Source organism: Melozone crissalis, unplaced genomic scaffold (assembly GCF_028551555.1).
Source record: "Melozone crissalis strain CALT ecotype California unplaced genomic scaffold, PUWL_Pcris_2 ptg000016l_1, whole genome shotgun sequence".
Taxonomy (NCBI): Eukaryota; Metazoa; Chordata; class Aves; order Passeriformes; family Passerellidae; genus Melozone; species Melozone crissalis.
In genome coordinates, this window is record NW_026535794.1 from 32,229,147 (window position 1) to 32,248,846 (window position 19,700).

The 19,700-nt window shown below is 40.2% G+C and overlaps 1 protein-coding gene across 1 annotated transcript in view; it reads left to right on the forward strand.

The window, feature by feature from the left end:
• Positions 1 to 10,864, forward strand: part of DNAH11 (dynein axonemal heavy chain 11) — an 88,565-nt gene extending 77,701 nt beyond the window's left edge. Inside the window, 6 exon segments of the mRNA XM_054274049.1 lie at positions 2,125 to 2,252; positions 4,840 to 4,851; positions 4,853 to 4,902; positions 4,904 to 5,063; positions 7,347 to 7,536; positions 10,760 to 10,864. Coding sequence (XP_054130024.1) covers positions 2,125 to 2,252; positions 4,840 to 4,851; positions 4,853 to 4,902; positions 4,904 to 5,063; positions 7,347 to 7,484 — 488 coding nt within the window. The 3' untranslated portion in view covers positions 7,485 to 7,536; positions 10,760 to 10,864.
• The last annotated feature ends 8,836 nt before the right edge of the window (positions 10,865 to 19,700 follow it).

Consider the following 19,700-nt stretch of genomic DNA (forward strand, 5'->3'; position numbering starts at 1 on the left):
TAATACTGTCCAGGACAGAATGTTGTATTGGTCTGAGGTAGGAAATCTGAGGGTTCATTTTTCAGGGCAAGTGTGTGTGAGAGTAATGCCTTGCATGACAAATCCAGCTCTTAAGGAGCAAGTAAATAACTTCTAGAACTGGGTGGTCAACCAGAATTTGAGATCCATTACTGTGGTCCTTCACAGCCTGTTCTCCTGATGAAAAGTTTATGAAAAGGTGGTGTGGTAAAACAGGAGCATATTTGGAGAGCTGTGATTGTGATTCCTTTTAGACTGAATATAGATGCCTGAGGAGAACAGTCATTGATAAATACACATACAGTAAGCTATCCTCTTAACAACTATAAATGTATTTTTCAGTGTTAGCTCTCATTATGGTATTAGAGCTGGTAGGTAACCCCACAGGATGACAATTTTTCAGATCTCCCTTTTGAAAGTTCTATGGAACCAAGAAGGACTCTGTATGTCTTCAGCTGTGAATACTGACACATTTGTTTTCCAGTTGTGCTGGTTTTATCTTTCAGTCCCAAGCGATGGTCCTATAGACCTGTTGCTCCACATCCCACAGTCACCATTTTTACATGACTTCTGAGAAGGCAGGCTTAGTCCTAGGTATTTATTTTGCCCAACTACCCCAGCTTTATGTGACAGTATTGCTTGCATGTAATGAGGTGCTTTTTATTCAGAAGTTTCTCTCTTCTGTCATATGGTCACTATCCTGCAGGGAAATGGGGAAAATCATCTTCTCTCTTGCCTCACCACCTGCTTCCCTTCTTGCCTTCAGTTCTCTCTCCTGATGATTTCTCTGATGAAATGACCATCAGTCTCAGATACGCTCAAGTCTGAGAATGGTGCAGACCTGAAGTACTTATCAAGGCAATCTTTTGTGTTAGCAGATGTTTTGTCATGTATAGAAATTGTGTGGAGAAAAATCTTGTTTCAAGGTACACAAAAAGCACAACGACGGATTTAACAAAATGCCAAGAAGAGAGCAGTCCAGCCACTCCTGTGTTTTTCATCCTGTCTTCAGGACTAGGCCCACTTGAAGATCATGAGACCCTACATAAGCCTCTTATTTGCTTCTGGTTCAAGGACCACTTAACTGTCCCCCATTAAAGAAAGAACAACTGAGCTCGAAAGTGAAATTGGGCATACAGGGCTAGAAATGTGGATAAACTGGTGTATGGTTATATGCTTGTGTGTATGTGCTTATAGAAGTCTATGTGTAGTTATATTTTCTTTACTGAACACAACAAAGCCTTCTGGATTCATCTGTCACTGGGATGGGATATGCATTACTGTGGGAAAATTGGGCACAGTTTGTTCTCAGCAGAAGATTCAAGTTCTGAAGTTTCTTCCACCCCAACCGTATTCATTGCAATGGGATGGATGAAAAGTGTAAGGCCATAAGCACTACAGTATGAAGAAATTTTTAGAGCATTCCTCTGCTTGGCATAATGCAGGTTTCCTTTGTGCTGTTTTCTACCTTTTGACTAGATGCAGGCCAGAGGGCAATTTTCTCCATGCTCATGTAATCTTGTGCCCCCTGTGTCTAAATAATGGTCATTATACAAACTATATTCAATTGTATAGGGCTCTGAGGCTTTATATGTAGGATTACTATTCCCCACAGACAATAGTGAGAATACCAGGTTAATACAGCTGTGACCTCACTGTGCTCAATTTAAGCTCAGGCCCCACAAGGTGAGAGGCTTGTGCATTTACCCACTGAACCAATCAGTTAAAAAACTGATGTGATATCTACCACATGTTGCTCCCTTTTTCATGAGGGAATTGCTCTGTACCCCCCATAAGAGTTTCTAAAGCTCAGTAACAATGCTGAGCATCTATCAAAATGTCAAAAGGTTCATTATCTTAAAACCAAGGGAACAGATTTCTGCAGGCTTTTTCTAATACCAGCAATAAGGCCACTGTTGAGAGCTCGCAATTTTGCTTGTTGAAATTGTAAGGGTTTAGTGAAGTGCTTCAGAGGAAGTAATATGCATTGCACAAGTGATAGTGAAATTAATGGGGGCATTATCATTCTTTTTCCTTTTTGCTCTGCTAATTTTCCCATCTCCTCCCCCTCCATCACTCACCCTTCCCCAATTATTTCTATTGCAGGCAAAAAGCTCAGGTTCACTACAGACCCTGGAAGATTTTGTAAGATGTCTCTAGGACAAAAGCAGGAGATGGTTGCAAAGGAGGCACTCTAGAAAGCTGCCTCACATGGCCGTTGGGTTCTTTTCCAAGTGAGTGTCAAACTGCCTCTCTGATGGGGAATACCTCCTCAGCTGGGGGGATGTTCCCAGAACACAAAATATGCGGTGGATTGCATCAAAAATTCTAAACAGTAATAGTTCTAAGCAAATAATCTTTTTCTATTTGTGTTTACTTTTGCTTTTGGTTGTAACAGGATAAACATCGTATTAATGGGGTTTATGTCACTTTTTGCTGAACAGTGCGCTCTCCCAGGAGGAGCAGGAGAGATAACACAGAAAGCCCCTGGTGGGTGGGTAGGACTGCCCTCAGGCACACCCTTCCCCCGCCCAATTAAGAGCTCCTGTTCCATTCAGCAGGCCACAATGGAGACTTTAATGAAATGGGTCTGGCTGTCCCTGGGGAGGCTGTATAATTAGTCCTGGAGTGCTGCTTTTCTGAGATAGCAGCCACGGCTTTGGCCAGCTTTGTATGGACCAAGAACCCGCTCTGCAGTGGACAAAGAGATCCGTGGGATGCCCTGGCAAGCCGTGGTTTCCCAGCACAGTAACAGAGTGAACAGGAGCACAGCAACCATAAATGCCACTGAAAAAAGATGCTCCCTACCCAGTGTTTTATGCTCAATAGCCAATGTTTGTATGTGACAGCCTGTCAGCCCTGAAGCCAAATGACAAGTGCATGTTCCAGGCCTTGACATTAAGGTGGCCATGGGAATGGGTTGGTTCTCTCCTCTCCTGGTTTAGCTTCAGTAGCCTGCTTTGTCTGCCAACCAGGTTGCCTGCAACAAATGAAGAGATGTGTTAGAGTCAGCGTTTACTGCCAGATGAAACAAAACCACCATGGGATTAATGAGGGGCCCTGGTGTGCTGGGCACTGTGGGTGCATGCACAAACTGCCCCCTTCGTCAGCAATGAAACTGGAAGTGTGCTTGACCATATATCTTTGTGAGTGAGCTAATCATGCCAGTCTGAGAGTAACCCTGCATAGAAATGTTGTGAAGGGAAGAATCATGCTGGTTTTCAGGGAATGTCAGGGTTCTCAGCTGCTCTGGGGGCAGAATGAAATAATGGGTGATGGCAGAGACAGTGTTGTGCCTGAGGCTGCATGGATGGATGGGGAACTTCTGAGGAGCTTCTGGGAATACAGACCTGCTCTGTTTTCCAGCCTGTTATGCCTGGCTTTTGAGGGAGGAGAGAAGCAACAATTTTGCTGTAAAGGTTTTTGATAGTGAAGGATTGTGGGAAGTCTGACAGGAAACTTCATGAAGATGTTGGGCCAAATCCCAAATGGCTCTAAGCTAGCTAGAGCTATTGGGACTTGGATGTACTCAGTGTTTCTCAAGATTTAGTCTTCTGCATTTGGGCCTAAAAACCCTGTGCTTATATTTCAAAAAGATTTTGGAGCAAAAAGATGAGGTATTTTACTATGGATTTTATTGGAGGCTAGAAAGTACATAATTAAATATTAAAAAAGAAAAAAACAAACCAATGTACCCCTGTGATTCTGACTTTAAAAATTACTTTGGCTTCAGATCTTGCAAAGGCAGTTGGCACAGTGGTTGGCAAAATGGCAGAAGAAGGACTGACTTCAGGTTTTTTTGTGTCAGGTTGCACTCTTCTGTCGCTCATAGTTAATATCTCAAATTCAGATATCTAATACATTGAATGTTTATTTTGTTATTATATTAAGGCTTTAATCACTTCCACTTTGCATTCAATGGATGGAGCCTATATGACAATCCAGGTGCTGACAGAATGCAATCATGTCATGTGATGTAAAAGTCTCCCTTTCTTTCCATCCCTCTATTCCTTTTTCCACATGGTGAGGGACAGTTTGGGAATATTCCCCCAGCAGAACTCATAATAAAGTGATGCAGCAGCCAGGGTGTGAGTGACATGTTGTATTCTTTGGCTGTAATCCCTCCTGTGCTGCATGGAGATTGCCAGCACAATCAGGAGGTTCTGGCACATCAGTGAAGGGCCAAAGAAAAGCTCCTGGATGAGCTGCAGTTTGAGTTGAAATGTTAGTACTGTAACAAAGAAATGCGGAGTGTGGGCTGATGGTGTGTTTAAAACATCTTCAGCCCAGCCACATTTTAAATATTTCTCAATATTCCTGTTTTTCACCAAGAGGTGCTTTGGAGGCAGATACTTTTCCATTATAACACTCTTCTCTGATCTATCAGTGTCCTTCCACTGTCTTCATGTATTTCGAACTTTAAGGACAGCTGCACCCTGAAGTAGTCTAAGACATATTTCCTAAGCAGCAGGATAGCTGGAACCATTTTTCTGTCTAGCACTTCTGTCTTCTTCCTGGCATGTCTTAGACATGCCTAGGTCCCAGTTCTGCAAGAAATTAAAGAGAGTCCAGGTGTCTTCTGAGCTATGCTTGTCTTTGTATGTCACAACACCCACAACCACAAATTACTTAACCCTGAGTTTCTAATATTTTCATTAGCTTCAGAATCAAATTTTAGAAGCTAATGGTGAAACCTCAATACATATCAAGAAATGACAATGACTTAACTGTTACCCCATTAAGAAGTCACAATAACAATGCCTTAAGGAAAACAAATTTATTTGGTTTTGTAAAATAACCATATTGGCTGTTTTTCAACAGAATATTCATCTAAGTAGCTGAGTAGTTCAAAACCTTGGACAAACTCCTTGAGCAATACATTATGTCATCCTGATTTCTGTGTCTTTATCAGTGCTAAGCCAGCTCCAACCACAGAAAAGTACATAATTCCCCAAGGAACACTAGAAAATTCAATTGAAATGACTGGTGAACCTCCTACAAGGATGCTGGCTAATTTCCATGCTGTTCTCCATGGTTTTGACCAGGTAAAAGTAAGCTAATTTTTTTCCCTTTTGTTTGCTTTAATTACTCCTTCCCCTGTAGGGACAAGTGGTAGCATTGATGACCATTCAGTGGGAGGCCAGGACTTGGGATCCTTGTGTTTCCAAACTGAGCTAACAGCTGCAGGGTGCCAGCCCTCTGTGCCCTGCACTGCCTCTGTTTCCCATCAGTGTTGGGCAGGAGGAAAGGTGTGGCAATAACACAAACATTTGTACTATTCAATGTAGACATGCACAGGTATGGATACAAAGATAGAAAGAGCATTTATTGCACCAGCTTTAGCCAGTGATGCACTTATGGAAAAAAATAAACAACTGTGCATGCTCTAAAGCCAGAGCTCTTTCATTTGATGGTACTCACATATTTTACTCTGCTCTAAATTTGCCTAAATGCATGGTCATGACCGCTCTCCCACAGAGTGGATTTACAAACCTGGGTGTTCAGGCAATGGCTCAGTACCCTCTGTATGGGTTCCTGCAGTCAGGCATAAGGAAAGGAATTAAAGAGTAAGGGTTATGTGCTGTTTGTTTTGTCTTTTGCTCTTTCCCTGTGTAAAGCTCTGCTTAGTGGGTGGAAGGAAGAAGGAGAAGAAAGAAGACATGAGAATGTGTAGAACAGGCATGTCGCAGGTAGTGTGCAGTCTCCTTCCCTCCAGATCCCTGGTTATCCCTGAGTGCTACCCCAGGAACTTGCAGAAAGATCTTCAAGCCCACTGTGAGTCAGCTTCCCTGCAGCAGTGGCAGTGCTGGAGCAGTCAGCTTGTTCTCATCAGCACAGCAGACCATGATGAAGGCAGCCCTAACTGCACATTTCACCTTCCAGCAGGGTATTCTCATGGAGCTGCTGGGGCACAGCACACATGGGATGTGAAAAGGGTAAGAGCTCCTTTAGAAAGGAATACTAGTCAATGCCAGGGAAAAAATAAAAGAAAAAAAAAACAGCGAAAAAAAAGAAAAAAGGTTGTGTCAGAGCTACAAATGGATTGATTTTGATGATGTAGGATGATTTGGAAAGACATTTGTGAGAAAGGAATGACTGCAGTTTTGTGGCTGAGCAGCTGGCTATTAATACAGCTGAAAAATTTAGACAATTTTTAGTAAAGGTGGTTCATATACATTGTTGTCCTGTTTCAGTCTGTGTTTAGTGAAAGAATATATATGTATATTTTTGAATTAAACAATTTCTAAGCTTTACACTTTAGAGAACTCTCTTTTCTCACCCACTATTCTGAGCCATAGGTGTTTGTGGCTTACCACAAATTCCTGTGCAGACACTGTCTTTAATATATTTCTGGTTAAGGTTGTTTTTTTTGGTTTTTTTATTTTTTTGTTGTGTTTTTTAATTACAATAAGAAAATCAAAGTATGCTTAATCCAGATGGAATACATTTCATGGGTTGGTGGTTTTATTCAGGGTAGAAACTTGTGTTGTATTTTTTCATGGTTGAAATCGGTATTCTGATTTAAGGAGGTTTTTTTGTCAGACATAAAATCCTTTACCTTTGCCCTGATTCTGCTACATGTTGTTCAGCTCAGGATGATCTATTTTCTTTTGAAAGACAAGAGTTGATCCCTCTGATGTTCCCTCCACACATCATTATTTTCAAGGGTAACAAAATTAATTTTGTTGTTTATTACTTCTTAAACTAAAGGATAAAATATACAAAAATATCAGAGACATAAGAATTAATTTCTGCAGGTTTTACAGGCAAATGCAGAATAATTTAAAAACTAGATCAATGCCTGTGCTGAATATCATCTTGCTAAAATTCTCTATTAACACTGTAAATAACGGAGGCAAAAAAAAATTAAACTTCAATTTCAAACATGACTCTTTGGGAAATGGTGTAAAATTTCAAAATAGTTTGAAGGCTTTTTAATAAATGTTAAACTAGTACATTTTCTGTTTGGGATAAAGTCTGTGGATGACTTAGCTAAGAAGCTATAGTGGTTATCTGAGTAATATTTATAGGCTTCTAGGTAAAGACTCTGTTTTTGTTGGTTTCAGTAGCAAACCAACAGTAGCAAACCAAACAGTTCTCCTTTCCTAGGGAACATTGGGAACTAAAATGTCACTATTAACAGTTTTGTATCTGGGAATTACTGAAAAAAATACTGCCCAATAGCCTCTGATTCTTTAGAAACCTGTTTCTCACTCTGCTTCCAGCTGCAGCCTTGTGAGTGCTCCCTTTTGGCAGATGAGGCAGGCACAGCCCTCAGCAACACTCCCTGTTGCTGGTGCAGAAGTTACTCCTTTTTCCTTTGACAGGGGACCTCTGACCTGCATGCCAGAGAAGGAAAATTTAAAACCATCTGTTTTCCCCTGTGCAATTTTCACACTTCTGTTCCTGGGAGGCTGAAGTTTGGCCCTTGGGGCTGGAATGGAAGGTTCCAGATCAGCAGCTGAGATCTCCGTCTGTATCACCATCCTCAGCAACTGCTCAGAGGCCCACAAGAAGGTAGGAAGTGGTCAGGTAACCACACATCAAGGTAATTTCCACTCAGCCACACGGTTATACTGAATAAGGGGGATGCACTTCTTTCCCTGAAGCTGTTATTTAAGTAGCTGACATTATGTGATGGTGAGTATGAATATAAACCATATCAAAGGGGGGTTGTGGGTTTTTTACTGGCAGTGGATGCTTGAGCTTTGTAATATAGGTAAAACCAGTTCCACATCAGTAGCTAAGGGGAAAAAAATGCCCTTCATTATGTTAACAAAAACAGGGGTTTACATGTGCATATATGCCAAATTCATTAGGCAGGTAATGAAGCATTTGCACAAATGTAATTACAAACAGCAATTCTGACAGTTCATAACACTGCATTAATAATCACTACAATTAGTTCTGATGATGGAAGCAATTTACAGCACGTCACATGTATAAATAATGGTGCATTTCATGAATGTGTCATTATTATGTATTAAGGATGCCACCTTGTTGTGACTTTCTCAGTAATGTTCCCCTTGAGTCAAAGTTAAGGATACAAGAGTGATTTTTTTTTTTCTGAGATGCAACATATTTCAGACTTGTATAGTTTAAATACCGAGTTGAGGTCATTTGTGTAAGTTCTGTATGTGAAAATGTGAAATGTCTAAATAAAAGGCAGTAATTATTTGTTACTGAATGATATAGGATATTATTGAATAGATCCTCCCATTTGAGTAATTTAAATAAATTTCAGAGATATTTATAAAGAAATAAAAGAGACAGAAATGTCACCCCTTGATGATATAGCTTTCTCCATATCTCCCAGCTTGTATTTACTCAGAGAAATTAATTTTGTTTTTGTCTTCATACCCCTACTAGCCTTTATTTAGTTAGTGGGACATCAAGCTGTTTTTCCCTTTTGTGGTACTTGGTGTCATAGTGAAATAATTGTTTAATTTTATTATGATGATTTAATAATGCTTCCCATTTAGAAAACAAGTCTATGAAATCAGCTTATTCCAACCCTTAGTTTTCTTTGCTAATAAATCTTGCTGCTTTAAGCTGTTCTTTTCAAACCACAATTCATAAGCCGGATAATTCATTTTGCTAATTAATGAGAGGGAGTATTCTGATGGCAGGGAATACCAGAAAGGTCTGTAAAAGCAAGAATTATTTCTCTCCTCTTGGTAATATTGCTTATTGGCCTTTCTCATTGTACTGCTTAGTGATTCATTACCCTGTGGTTTCACAAGGATTTTTTTTACATAGATATTGGAGAGAGAAATAAGACAACAGGTTTTTTTAAATGTCAGTTCCTATGTATATAGGCATGTCTATGACCTTGTGCATATATATATATACACATAAATCATATGAATATAAATTTATTGTCCTTTGGGAAGAACTTCCTGAAAGGAATTAAGCATTGCCTGCAATTAAGCATTGACCAGAAAGCATAAACTGGGCAACTTGAGATATCTCATCAGCCAGTGGAAATTGCCGTGATTCTGTTATAACTCCCACCAGTTTATAGTGTTTTCCCGAGAATATGTAATCTTGTTTCTCAGTTTTTCCTGCTTCTAAGACAGACTCCAGCACACCAATCTGCAATAGTTAAGGTCTCTTCATGTGAAGTGCAGGATGCCTGGTCCTGCCTCATTGTCCCGCTCATGCCCTCCACCTTCTGATCCCCACACATGTGTTCAAGGACTTGTCACTGGATGCTGCTGTGGGGGAAAGTAGATTCTGTCCTCCCCATTATCCACCCACCCAGCAATGGCTCCGGGGTTTTTTTGGGTACAACAGACCAGTTTTGTATAGAGTACAATGGCAATTATGTGAACCTGACAGCCCAAAATATTTCTAATGCAAACTCTGCAGCTTTCTCACACTCACAAAAATGTCCCTTTTATATCACCAGCTTTGATTATCCTAGTATAATCAATGTCCCAGAAGTGTGCAGCTGAATGTGCTTGTACTGCATTAGAATATTGATATACTCTTCCAAAAGACAAAGGAAAAAGCAATTTCTTGAGATAAATATATATGAAATTAGAAAAATGTTAAATGAGTTTTTGTTGCTGACAAAGAGAAAAGCAGGTTTATTCTGACTGCAAGAACATTCCGTTCTAAACCCAAGTTGCTGGCATTTTTCACAGGGATTCTCTGTTCAGCCTTCTCATCACAAGCATGCAGCACTGCATATTATATTCCAGTGGCTTTTTAAATTTTTTTTTTCATTTGTTCTTTGAACCAGTTTAAAATAAAGATGGATTAGCATTTCACATAATCAAATTGCTGCATACAAGTTTATGTAGCAAGCAGGCTGGAATGGCTGCAGCTATTTTACTTGTTCTGTTCTGTCACATCATGTAATATTTAAAGCCTATAATTAAGTTTTTACTCAAACTGTTGGGAGGCAAATACTGCCCCCAAGGGCGTAAAGGTTCCTGTCTGCAAAGGTTTCATCACAAACTGGCATATTTTGCAAACTGAAGGGGAGCAAAAAGAAGCTTCAAATGCTGTGAAGCCAAATAAAAGAGAAAGACATTGGTTCCTTGAATAAAATGTTTTACCACCCTTAACCACATGCTTTCTCTGTGGCATTATGACTAGAATTCTACAATAAACTTAATGCTTATAGGATGGTGCAGTAATGGGATTAATATTAATTCAATTTTTACCAAAGTTCTTGAATACTTCCCAATTTCAAATAATGTAGAATTTCAGTAACTAAACGTTCCCTAGTGAGGAGATATAAAAGACTACAATCAGATACAAGTTTTTTATTTCTCCTCCAAGAAAGGCACAGTAGGTTACCTTCCTGTCACTCATGAGGATTATGTTTTTAAAGATCTGTATGGGAAAATACATGCATTTGTTCACAAAGTTATGTTCTCTCATATAATGTAGTGTTTTGAAAATGTGGTTTTCTCTAAAGTTTTTTTATAAGGGCTAAGGTAGGAAACATAAAGCTTGGATAATGCATTTTACACGATTACAGAGTTTTAGTCACAAATTTTCTATTTTTGCTCAGATACCTCTCATTGGATTGAAATAAAAGAAATCTGGTTTTAATATTATTTGCTGAAAACCCAAACCCAGCAATGCAAATGTATAACCATGAAGCTTTCTGAAAGGAAGTAGTTGAGCCTCTTTTATGTCTCTTAGCAGTGTTTATTCAGAACAGCTTTGGTTTGTTCTTTAAGCAGCTGACTTGTTTTATTCAGTGACGTATTCTGTTCCTCAGGTGGGTTCCACAGGAATCCTTGGTGAGATCGTGTAAGGTGGCCACATAACGGGTGCCTGGGACTGCAGGCTCTGCTGGATCTGTCTGCAATAATTCCTCAGCCCAGTCCTGGTGAGAACCATCATATGTAACCTAAAGCTCTGAAAACACAGTATGTTTAACCTAAGGGAAAGAGAAGACCCCACATTTTCTGATCCATCCTGCAGCAAGGTCTTGTCTGGCTGTGGGGGAATCAATTCTGTCAATGATTTATCCTGAGCAGATTTTGGTTGAAAGGGTTTGTGAGATGTCCTACTGCTTGTCTACTTTTGCAACTACAATTAATTGGGAACTTGAATTCAGTACTTTGTAACACTGTTTGTATAGTGAGCTTAATGACATTGGATACACTTAGGTCTCCATTTTCCTAGGAAAATTATTTTAAGGTGCTTCCATTTAGAAAGTTTTGGGTAGGCATGGAGAAGTATCTCTTATGGAACTGCACTTTAACCAATGTAACTGATAAACTCACCAGTTTCAGCAATCCAGAATGGCACTGTCCTCAGAACTTTAACTTACTCTTTGCACATTTTCTTCCTCAAAAAATAATGGAAATGTTATACATTTCCTTGCACCTCACTCTTTCTAAAATAGGAAAAATAGCTTGTAAGACTGTTTCTAATTTTCCGCTACCCTCTCACATCTGTTTCTGTAGCTTTGTCAGGTTATTACCAGCTGACATATACTGAATTATTCAAATTTCATTATTGAATTTTCATCCTGGACAGCAGTGTATGTGGAACATCCATGACTCCAAAGGGCCAGATTGCCAAAGTTGCTTCTAATCAGCAGCAAATGCTGAAATTTTTGAGGCTACAAAAAGAAAATGTTGTTTTAACTTTAATTTTAAGAAGTTTTGCATGGAAACTGCTTTAATCTGTTTTCATATACACAAATAACAAATGTGGATGTTTATACAGGAGTGTGTGTATATATGGACACACATATATAATATAGATATATACTATATGTATTATATATATGTACTTTTTGATCTGTATATAGATATTTTAAAACCCTGTCTGCTTCTTCTCAGCTGCTGAGGAAGCCACTTTAGAGAACTGATTGTACACAATTTGCTAAAAAGAGCCAAGAGATTTTTCAAGCACCCTTTCCACACTTGTTATTTTTCATTGTCCAAAGGTAAAAGAAAAGTTCATTTGTGAGGAAAAAAATTAAAAATTATCATATTAGGTGTGAGCAGGCCATTTGTGGAGCAGGATAAGCTGGGAAAAGTGCCCCTTTCACCCCTGGCAGTGGGCTGAAGCCTGCCTTTCGGCTGTGAGCGAGAGCAGAGGGCTGGTGTCTCCTTGGTCCCAAAGAAGCAGAATTTCATATGTCAAAGAGCCACACTCAGATGAAGGCAATTGGAAGTAACTGCTCAGAAGAAGATGCCCAAGAGTAAGTTGCCATGGAGATGGAAAGGCTAAACGCCACCGTACTCCTGACCTCCAAAGAGGCTGATTTCTCCATGTGACAGCTGAGGTCGTGGGGGCATGGTGGGAAGCTCATCCTGTCGGCTCCAGCTCTGCCTCTAGCCTATGGATAAGTAAAGAATTACTGCTTTAGTACTTTAGGTAGTCCATTAACCTTCACAAGCCTGAACTTTCATTCAAATAATTGCAAAATAAGTATAGGTGGTGAAACCTGAACAGAATCACTGCTATTTGTATGCCCTTTGGAAAGTTTAGGGACCCAACCCTTAGTGTGGATCCACTGGTATTTTAAACAGTGAAGATTCTTTCTTAGTTTCTTGCTGTAATTGGAAAAAGTTAAAGTCCAGAATTACCAGCAAAACCAGAAAATCGTTCAGTGACTAGCAGCCAAATGAATGGATGGTCCTTCATCAGCAGTGGGGCTTTGTATTCATTGGGGAATTTGCCTTCTCTTTTTATCTTCTTGCTTTAGGATGAGTTCTTTTAGCTACAAATTCATTCCACATGGGTCCATTAGAATAACCCACTGTGTGTCAGCTTTGATAGACCTCACCTGGGAGCAGTCATAAAGACAGAAGAGCAGCAAGCTCCTGCTTCATACCCCAGTAACCCACAGCCTCCCTCTGTGCACATGACTCCCACAAATGCAGTAAAACCTGATTTAAGTGCCAGCAGAGAGACTGGTAAGTACAGATTGTCTGACAGAATTGATCTTCCACTCGAGGTAAATAACAGGGCTTTTTTCAAAACCTCAGCACTACTTCAAAGTGGCATCTTAAGATACAGCTTATTGTGGGTGAGGTTAGTGGTGCAAGTTCAGGCACAGGTAAATGGCTGGTTGCAGAACCAAAATGACTTCAGAAATAAGTGCTTACTGGTGTTATTTTGAGAAGTAGCTTGTTGTAGACCGTTCTAAATGCCAGAAGCTGTTAAATGTTATTGTGATTTTGTGAAGTGGACCCTGCATTAGGAAGAAATAGCTTTTGTGAAAAGTACCACTTAGAGCTAGAAATATTTTTCAGCAAGAACAACTTCAAGACTCTTTTAAATTGCAGGCAGCTCTATGACAATAAGTTCAGAGAAATTCTTTGAATTCAGTGAAGTTCTTACAGGAGATGGGGAAGTCTAGAAAAATAAAGTTGACAGCTACAGCTTTTACTCTTATTTTATTTATTACTTTTTATTTTATTTAGCCCACTGGGAGTATATCTCACCCAAATCCTGTCTACATAAATCTTAATCTGCTCCAAAGTCCCAAGTCTTATCTTAAATATCCTGACAGAGTTAGGGTCTTCCTGCTCTATAGGAACAGTGCAGTTATTAGTACTTGGCTCAATAATGAGCTGATTAAGACCTTAATTTTCAATCCCGTTAAAATTGTCACCACTGTCTATCTCACTGAGGCCAAAGCAGCAGTACAAAACCCCATGCAACACTCCTGCACTTGGAGAGATGCAGTGAAGTAGCAAAATGGCATAAGAATCCTTGTTTGGCTGGTGAGGTGATGCAGACTTGCAATACTTAAAATACACTTGCCTGAGTAGTGACAGTCTTAAAATACATGCAAAGCATCCTCATGAAGTAAGAAGCAACCCCACAGAAAATGGAAGTGTCCAGAAATTATGCAAATAGTAACTATGCTGGGAATCCTTTGGTAACCCTGTTCCTTTGTATCAGAACATGCAGCTGTCATGTCTAAAAACTTCAAATAAATTTCTGAAACCTTGTAGCTACAGGAGAATGTTTTCTGGTGTCAGCATTACCACTAACATTATTGATTCTTTTCCTACATCTTGGAGGGGAACTTGGCACCATGTTTCTTGGCCTCTCCAAAACTACAAATACATAGATGAAATGCTTCCATCTGAAAGCCCTGTACTATATGGACTGCACCCCAGTGCTGAGATGGGATTCTTGTCAACATCAGACAATCTCTTCAACTTTCATTTGGAAAAGCAAGCCATATCTCCATGGGAGAGGGATCAGGCCAGTCTGCAGTGAAGAGGTGAAGTTCTTCATCCAGTGTACTGTCAGTGCTTTTAGTGACAGGTGGAATACACCTCTTACTGAGTTATTTCAGCAATAGACCTAATTTTGGGGGCTGGGGGTGGAGAGAAGGCATCAAATTAGAAAAGATCAGATGAGTTAATGGTAGCGATAATGCACCAACCTGGCCAAGAGGTAATGCACTAGGAAGATATTTGGACCAATTTCTTTTTCACATTGAATTTATTTGGGGTGGGAAGCAAGGTATGGATCTATCTCACTTTTTTTTTTTTTTAATACTTTTTATAAACAAATAGAGCAAAAATACTAGAAAAAAGGCATGGTTGGTTGAATTGGTGAGTCTAGTCTTGACCTCCGTCTTTTGTTCCCATCTCCTGCATGATAAAACTCCTTAGGGTAGCTTTCCTACACCTTCCCACTTGTGCCAAGCATAGGAAGTCCCTCCTAGCCTGCAGTCCTGACTTTTTCTGCTGCATCCACAGCACAGCCACACAGTGGTGTGCAGGATTTCCATGCCAGAGCAGCCCAAGCGCAGGTTCTCCCACTGCTTCCCTTCTTGGGAACTTGTTCTGAGCAGGAGCTTCGTGGCTGCTCCAAGACTTCCTCTGCAAGCAGTAAAGGAAGAGGAAGTTTTCAGGGAGTTTTAGTTTCTGGGTAGTCTGAAGAGGTGAATCCTGGCCAAGGAAGGTGTCTGACCATCTCTTGGCCTCAGCACCTGACCACAGAACCTGGAGTCTAGCAGAACAATAACAATAACATTCCTACTGATAAACTATCAGACGCTGGGTTAAACAGACCAACCGCAATACCAGGATTAGCTTTGTCCCTTAATATGGAGTTGGCTGGGACATTGCAGTTCTGTTCATAGTCCAGTTATGTCAGACACACAGATACATTATTATAGCCAAACTCCTTCCAGAAAAATTTAAAAGAATGGGTTTTAAGCATAGAACATCACTGGTGCTTAAGAAAGTAAATGAATAAAGGAGCAGGGAATGAAAATGTAATCACAAATCTCAGCTAGTTCTGTTTTCAGATTGTGCCTTCTGCATCCTCCTTTCTGAGTGTAGGTCTGAGAAACTATGTCCAGATGCCCCAAAGCCTGGCACATGATGCGAGACTGAGCCTTCAGCTCCTTATCCTTACCAGAGTTAATTAAAGTCCCCTATAACTGGCACTCTGGTTTCGCCATCCTTTTCTTTATTTCCTCCCTTTCCTCTAAGCACTCTTTTTTAAAAATCTTTCTTTTTTTTTCCCCCTCTTATCACTATCAGATCATGGAGGCTTTGCAGGTGGAAGTGCAACAGCTCTGCATGCAAGTAGCCAAACATTGCTTCATCTCCTGGGGGGAGCTTGTGCTTTTCATGCTCAGTCCCCATCCACTTTAGGGAGTCTGGACCATAGCATATGGCATTCATCATTTAGTCTGCCAAAGCTAGGGCTGAAACAGAGGCTGAGCTGCATTAATGCTGTGATTTCAATTCCTGCTCATTAGCACTGTTATGAATTGTTCTTCATTTATGTTCTGTCTCAGTTCCAGAGCAAGCCTGAGGCGAGAGAAGCTCTTTCTGGGGGTGAGGCATGTCTGTGCCTGTGCTGTGTTTTGCCTAATGCCTGAGACAGCAAGGACTGTGGGTGGTGGAGGGGGTGATGGAAGCTATTAGGTACTAGAGAAATACAAACTACTGACTGAAAAATCAAGTCACACTTGACTGAAAATCAAGACAATTCCAGGGTGTATCCTAGTAACAGCAGTCATCCCAAGTCCAGGACAATGCATTAGTAGGCTTCAAGGGTCAATGTTACCTGAAAATGTAAAACTAAATAGAAGCTGCTAAGTGTTACTTGGTTTGCACTCATTCCTCTCACTACCGTTTCCAAGAAAACAGCAAAGGTGATGGAGGGACCATCTCTGTTTTTTATCTAAGAAAATGAGATATTTGTGCTCTTCTGAAGAAATCAGACACTTGAAGGTAGAAGAGTCGGAAAGAGTTGATTTGCTGGGACTTCTACTGCATCTGTTGTATTGTCCTGAAGAGGTCAAGAAGGTCCTGGGTGATATTCTGGAAATGCTTCCTGAGAAGCTTAACATAGCAGAAATCATGCAGGAAGACTATTGCCTGGAGACCCTATGCTCTGGTTTGCCTCAAAGAGTAAGGTAATGAACCTTCTATTTTCAGAGATCCATAGGTCTTTCAAAAAGCTGGACCTCAGTCTGAAGACAAATTAATAATTTCAGGGCGTTTTGTGGCTCTTTTGGAAATTAAAGAATAGTTATTCTTTATGTTTCTTTTTCTTTTTCTCCAAAGGGGGAGCTGAAGTTTTCTGCTCATATGGAAGTGCTGCAATACACACAATATACATTCCTCTGTGATGTGCCAGACACATGGACTAAACCAACATATGCATCCAAACAGAGATTTCTCTACTGGCAAGTACCCCACAGTGACAGGGTTTAGCTACTATGCAGAGCTATTCCAGTGATATAACCCCAGCATCCTTGTTCCATTCTTATTTCTTCCAGATTTTCTCCAAATGAAAGTCAGTTTTCCCTTGAAGTGGACGTAGAATGGGAAACGGAATCTTGCGAACGCCAAAAGAAAGGCTTACAAACACTCTGGAAAGGAGATAGGAACAAATGAATTGCAACTGAAAAAACCCAAAAAAACCCAGAAAATCAGGAGGTTTCATGTCTTCAAAAAATAGGCTGTGAGGAAAGGAGATGCATTGCAAAAGACCAAAACATGCCAAAACTAAGCTCACAGATGTTGCAAAAGTAGGGGAAAAAGTCAATGAGAAAGACAAAACTCGGAGGGGAAGATATGAGGGACATGGCATGGATATGCAAAAAAGACAAATAAAAAAGAAAAAAATCTTTCCCAAAGTCAAGGCCATCAAAAGGCAGGCCATATGCCATCAAGTGCAGGCACATGGAGCAAAGCTTGCCAAAATTGATCCCCACTGAAGGCCAAAACAGAAAAGAAGGACTTAAAAACATGCTGGAAAGGAGATACCATCAAAGAAATAGCAATGGGAGGAAAAAAAAAGAAAATTTGGGAAATTAGGGGACTGTAAGAAAATGGACCAGGATTATATCAGGTGCAGGGCAAAGGAACAAAGCATGCCAAAATTAGGCTCAGAGATGTTGCAAAAGCAGGATACAAAGTCAATGAGGAAGACATAACTTGAAGGCGACGTTATGAGAGACATGATATTGATTGTTAACAAAAAACAAAAAAAAGGAAAAAATTCTTTCCCAAATTCAAGGCCATCAAAGGACAGACTGTATGCCATAAAGGGAAGGAAAATGCAGCAAACCTTGCAAAAATTGATAACCACTGAAGGCCAAAAGAGAAAAAAAGGACTTAAAAACACGCTGGAATGGAGATACCATCAACGGACTAGAAATGGGAGAAGAAAAAAAGAAAATTTGAGACCATAACGCATTATAAGAAAATGGACTGGGATTATATCAGGTGCAGTGCAATTGACCCAAAGAGGCAAAAGCTCACAGATGTTGCAAAAGCAGGGGAAAAAGTCAAGGAGGAAGACAAAACTTGGAGGGGAAGATATGAGGGACATGGCATGGATACTTAAAAAAAAAAAAAAAAAACAAAAGTGGAAAAAATCTTTCCCTAAGTCAAAGCCATCAAAAGGCATAACATGCCATCAAGGGCAGGGACAAGCACCAAAGATTACTCTATTGGTCCCCATTGAAATCGCAAGATTCTGTTTTCATTTGAACACCAAACACTTAGTTAAAGCAAAGGCTCTCTCACCTTCCTTTGTCCCAAGTACCAGGCATGTTCAGCATCCTGTGGGTTTCCTTTTTGTTAGCCCGCCATCAGCAGTGGTTAGACATGGATGAAACAGGGATTGTTTCTGGAAAGTCTTCTAATACCTCATGGCAATGTATGCTGCATTGTACCATTATTCTGAACCTCTGTCAGAATCCCTCATGTTCCTGGTTTTTGCACTTTGCTCTGGCTCATTGGAAGTTTAAAAATGAAGTTTAAATACCATTGAAAACGGTATCAGACAAGTTGCATTTCAGAAAGCATCAGCTGTTAGCAAATTCTGGCAGCTTCTCATGGTGACATTCAGGTTTCTCCCCAAGACAGCAGATTTAACAGGATACTCACATTCTCTGCTGCCAGCAACCCATACCATGCTGATCACCTTCTACAACTGATTTCAGACATACTTACTTGGGGGGAAACAACAAATTCACTGAAACAATCTCCTTAGACTTACATACACTTGTACTTTCTGGTGACTTCAGCAATGCGCTTTCTCTGTAGATAAAAGGACTCTACACTTGAAATCTGTAGTTTATTTTGTCTAAAAAAAGCAGTTCACACACAGTTGAGGCTGGAGCTATTGATGCTTCTCTTTTAGCATTACTGATTTTCTCATGAGACACCAAGGACTTGACATCTGCTGCCAGCAGTGGTGAGGCCTTCTGGCTTGTTCCATCCTCAGTGCTTTCTGACAGGTCAGCAGTGATGGGTATAGGGCACCAAGCATATGGTTTCAATGTCAGATATTTCTCTGTAACTACTGGTGTTAGCTGTGTTTGTGATGCTGTCTGGAGAGTTAATCACAGCTTAAATAAAAACATTAAAATCACTTTAAGATTAGAATAATCCTTTCCTGAAAGCAAGGGGAACAACCCAAACTTGTCTTGGGCTACTCAGAAGTGTGAGGACAGAGCAGCTAAGGAAATAAGAGCTTGATTGTATAGTTTAAAAAGAGGTTTAAAAGAGGTTTAAGAGTGCAATTTTTTCTACCATTGTTATTTAACTATTTCAGTGCATATATCATGGTACCATTCTGTTTTCTTCTATGAAAGAGTTATGAGGCTAAGGAGAAAAATAAATCAAGTCTCCCAATCCTCTTTGTGTAGTTGTTGCCACAGTAGGGGATGGAAAACTTTCACCAGTGTAGTGAATAAAGCAGTAATCTCATTTCCTGTCAATCACAGAACATTAGCTGAGTTGGTTAGAGCACGGTGCTAGTAACACCAGGGTTTGTGGGTTCAATCTCCATATGTATCATTCATTTAGGAGTTGGACTCAATGATTCTTGTTGGTCCCTTCCTTTAGAATATTCTGTGAATCTGCAAATGTATGTTTGCATTTATTCTGAACACCACAGGAGTGCTTGGTAACAGTGTAGCTCAAATTCTGCATAGTCACCAATGGCACTGAGCTAAATGCTTCACTTGGCTAGCAGAAATGTGGCCAGGAGCTCCTCACAGGACACTGGCTGGGCTGCCATAATTCTCTGGGAAGGGCTGACCCCACACAGTCTCAGGCTTGAGCATGATGGCCCAAGAAGCTGACAGTTCTGACATTAGAATTACTGTCTGAATATAGAGTTACTGAAAGCACTTTTTTTTTTTTTTTTAAGCTGCAATGCAGAGCAGGAACAACTGGCCTTTGGATAAGGTGTGCTCA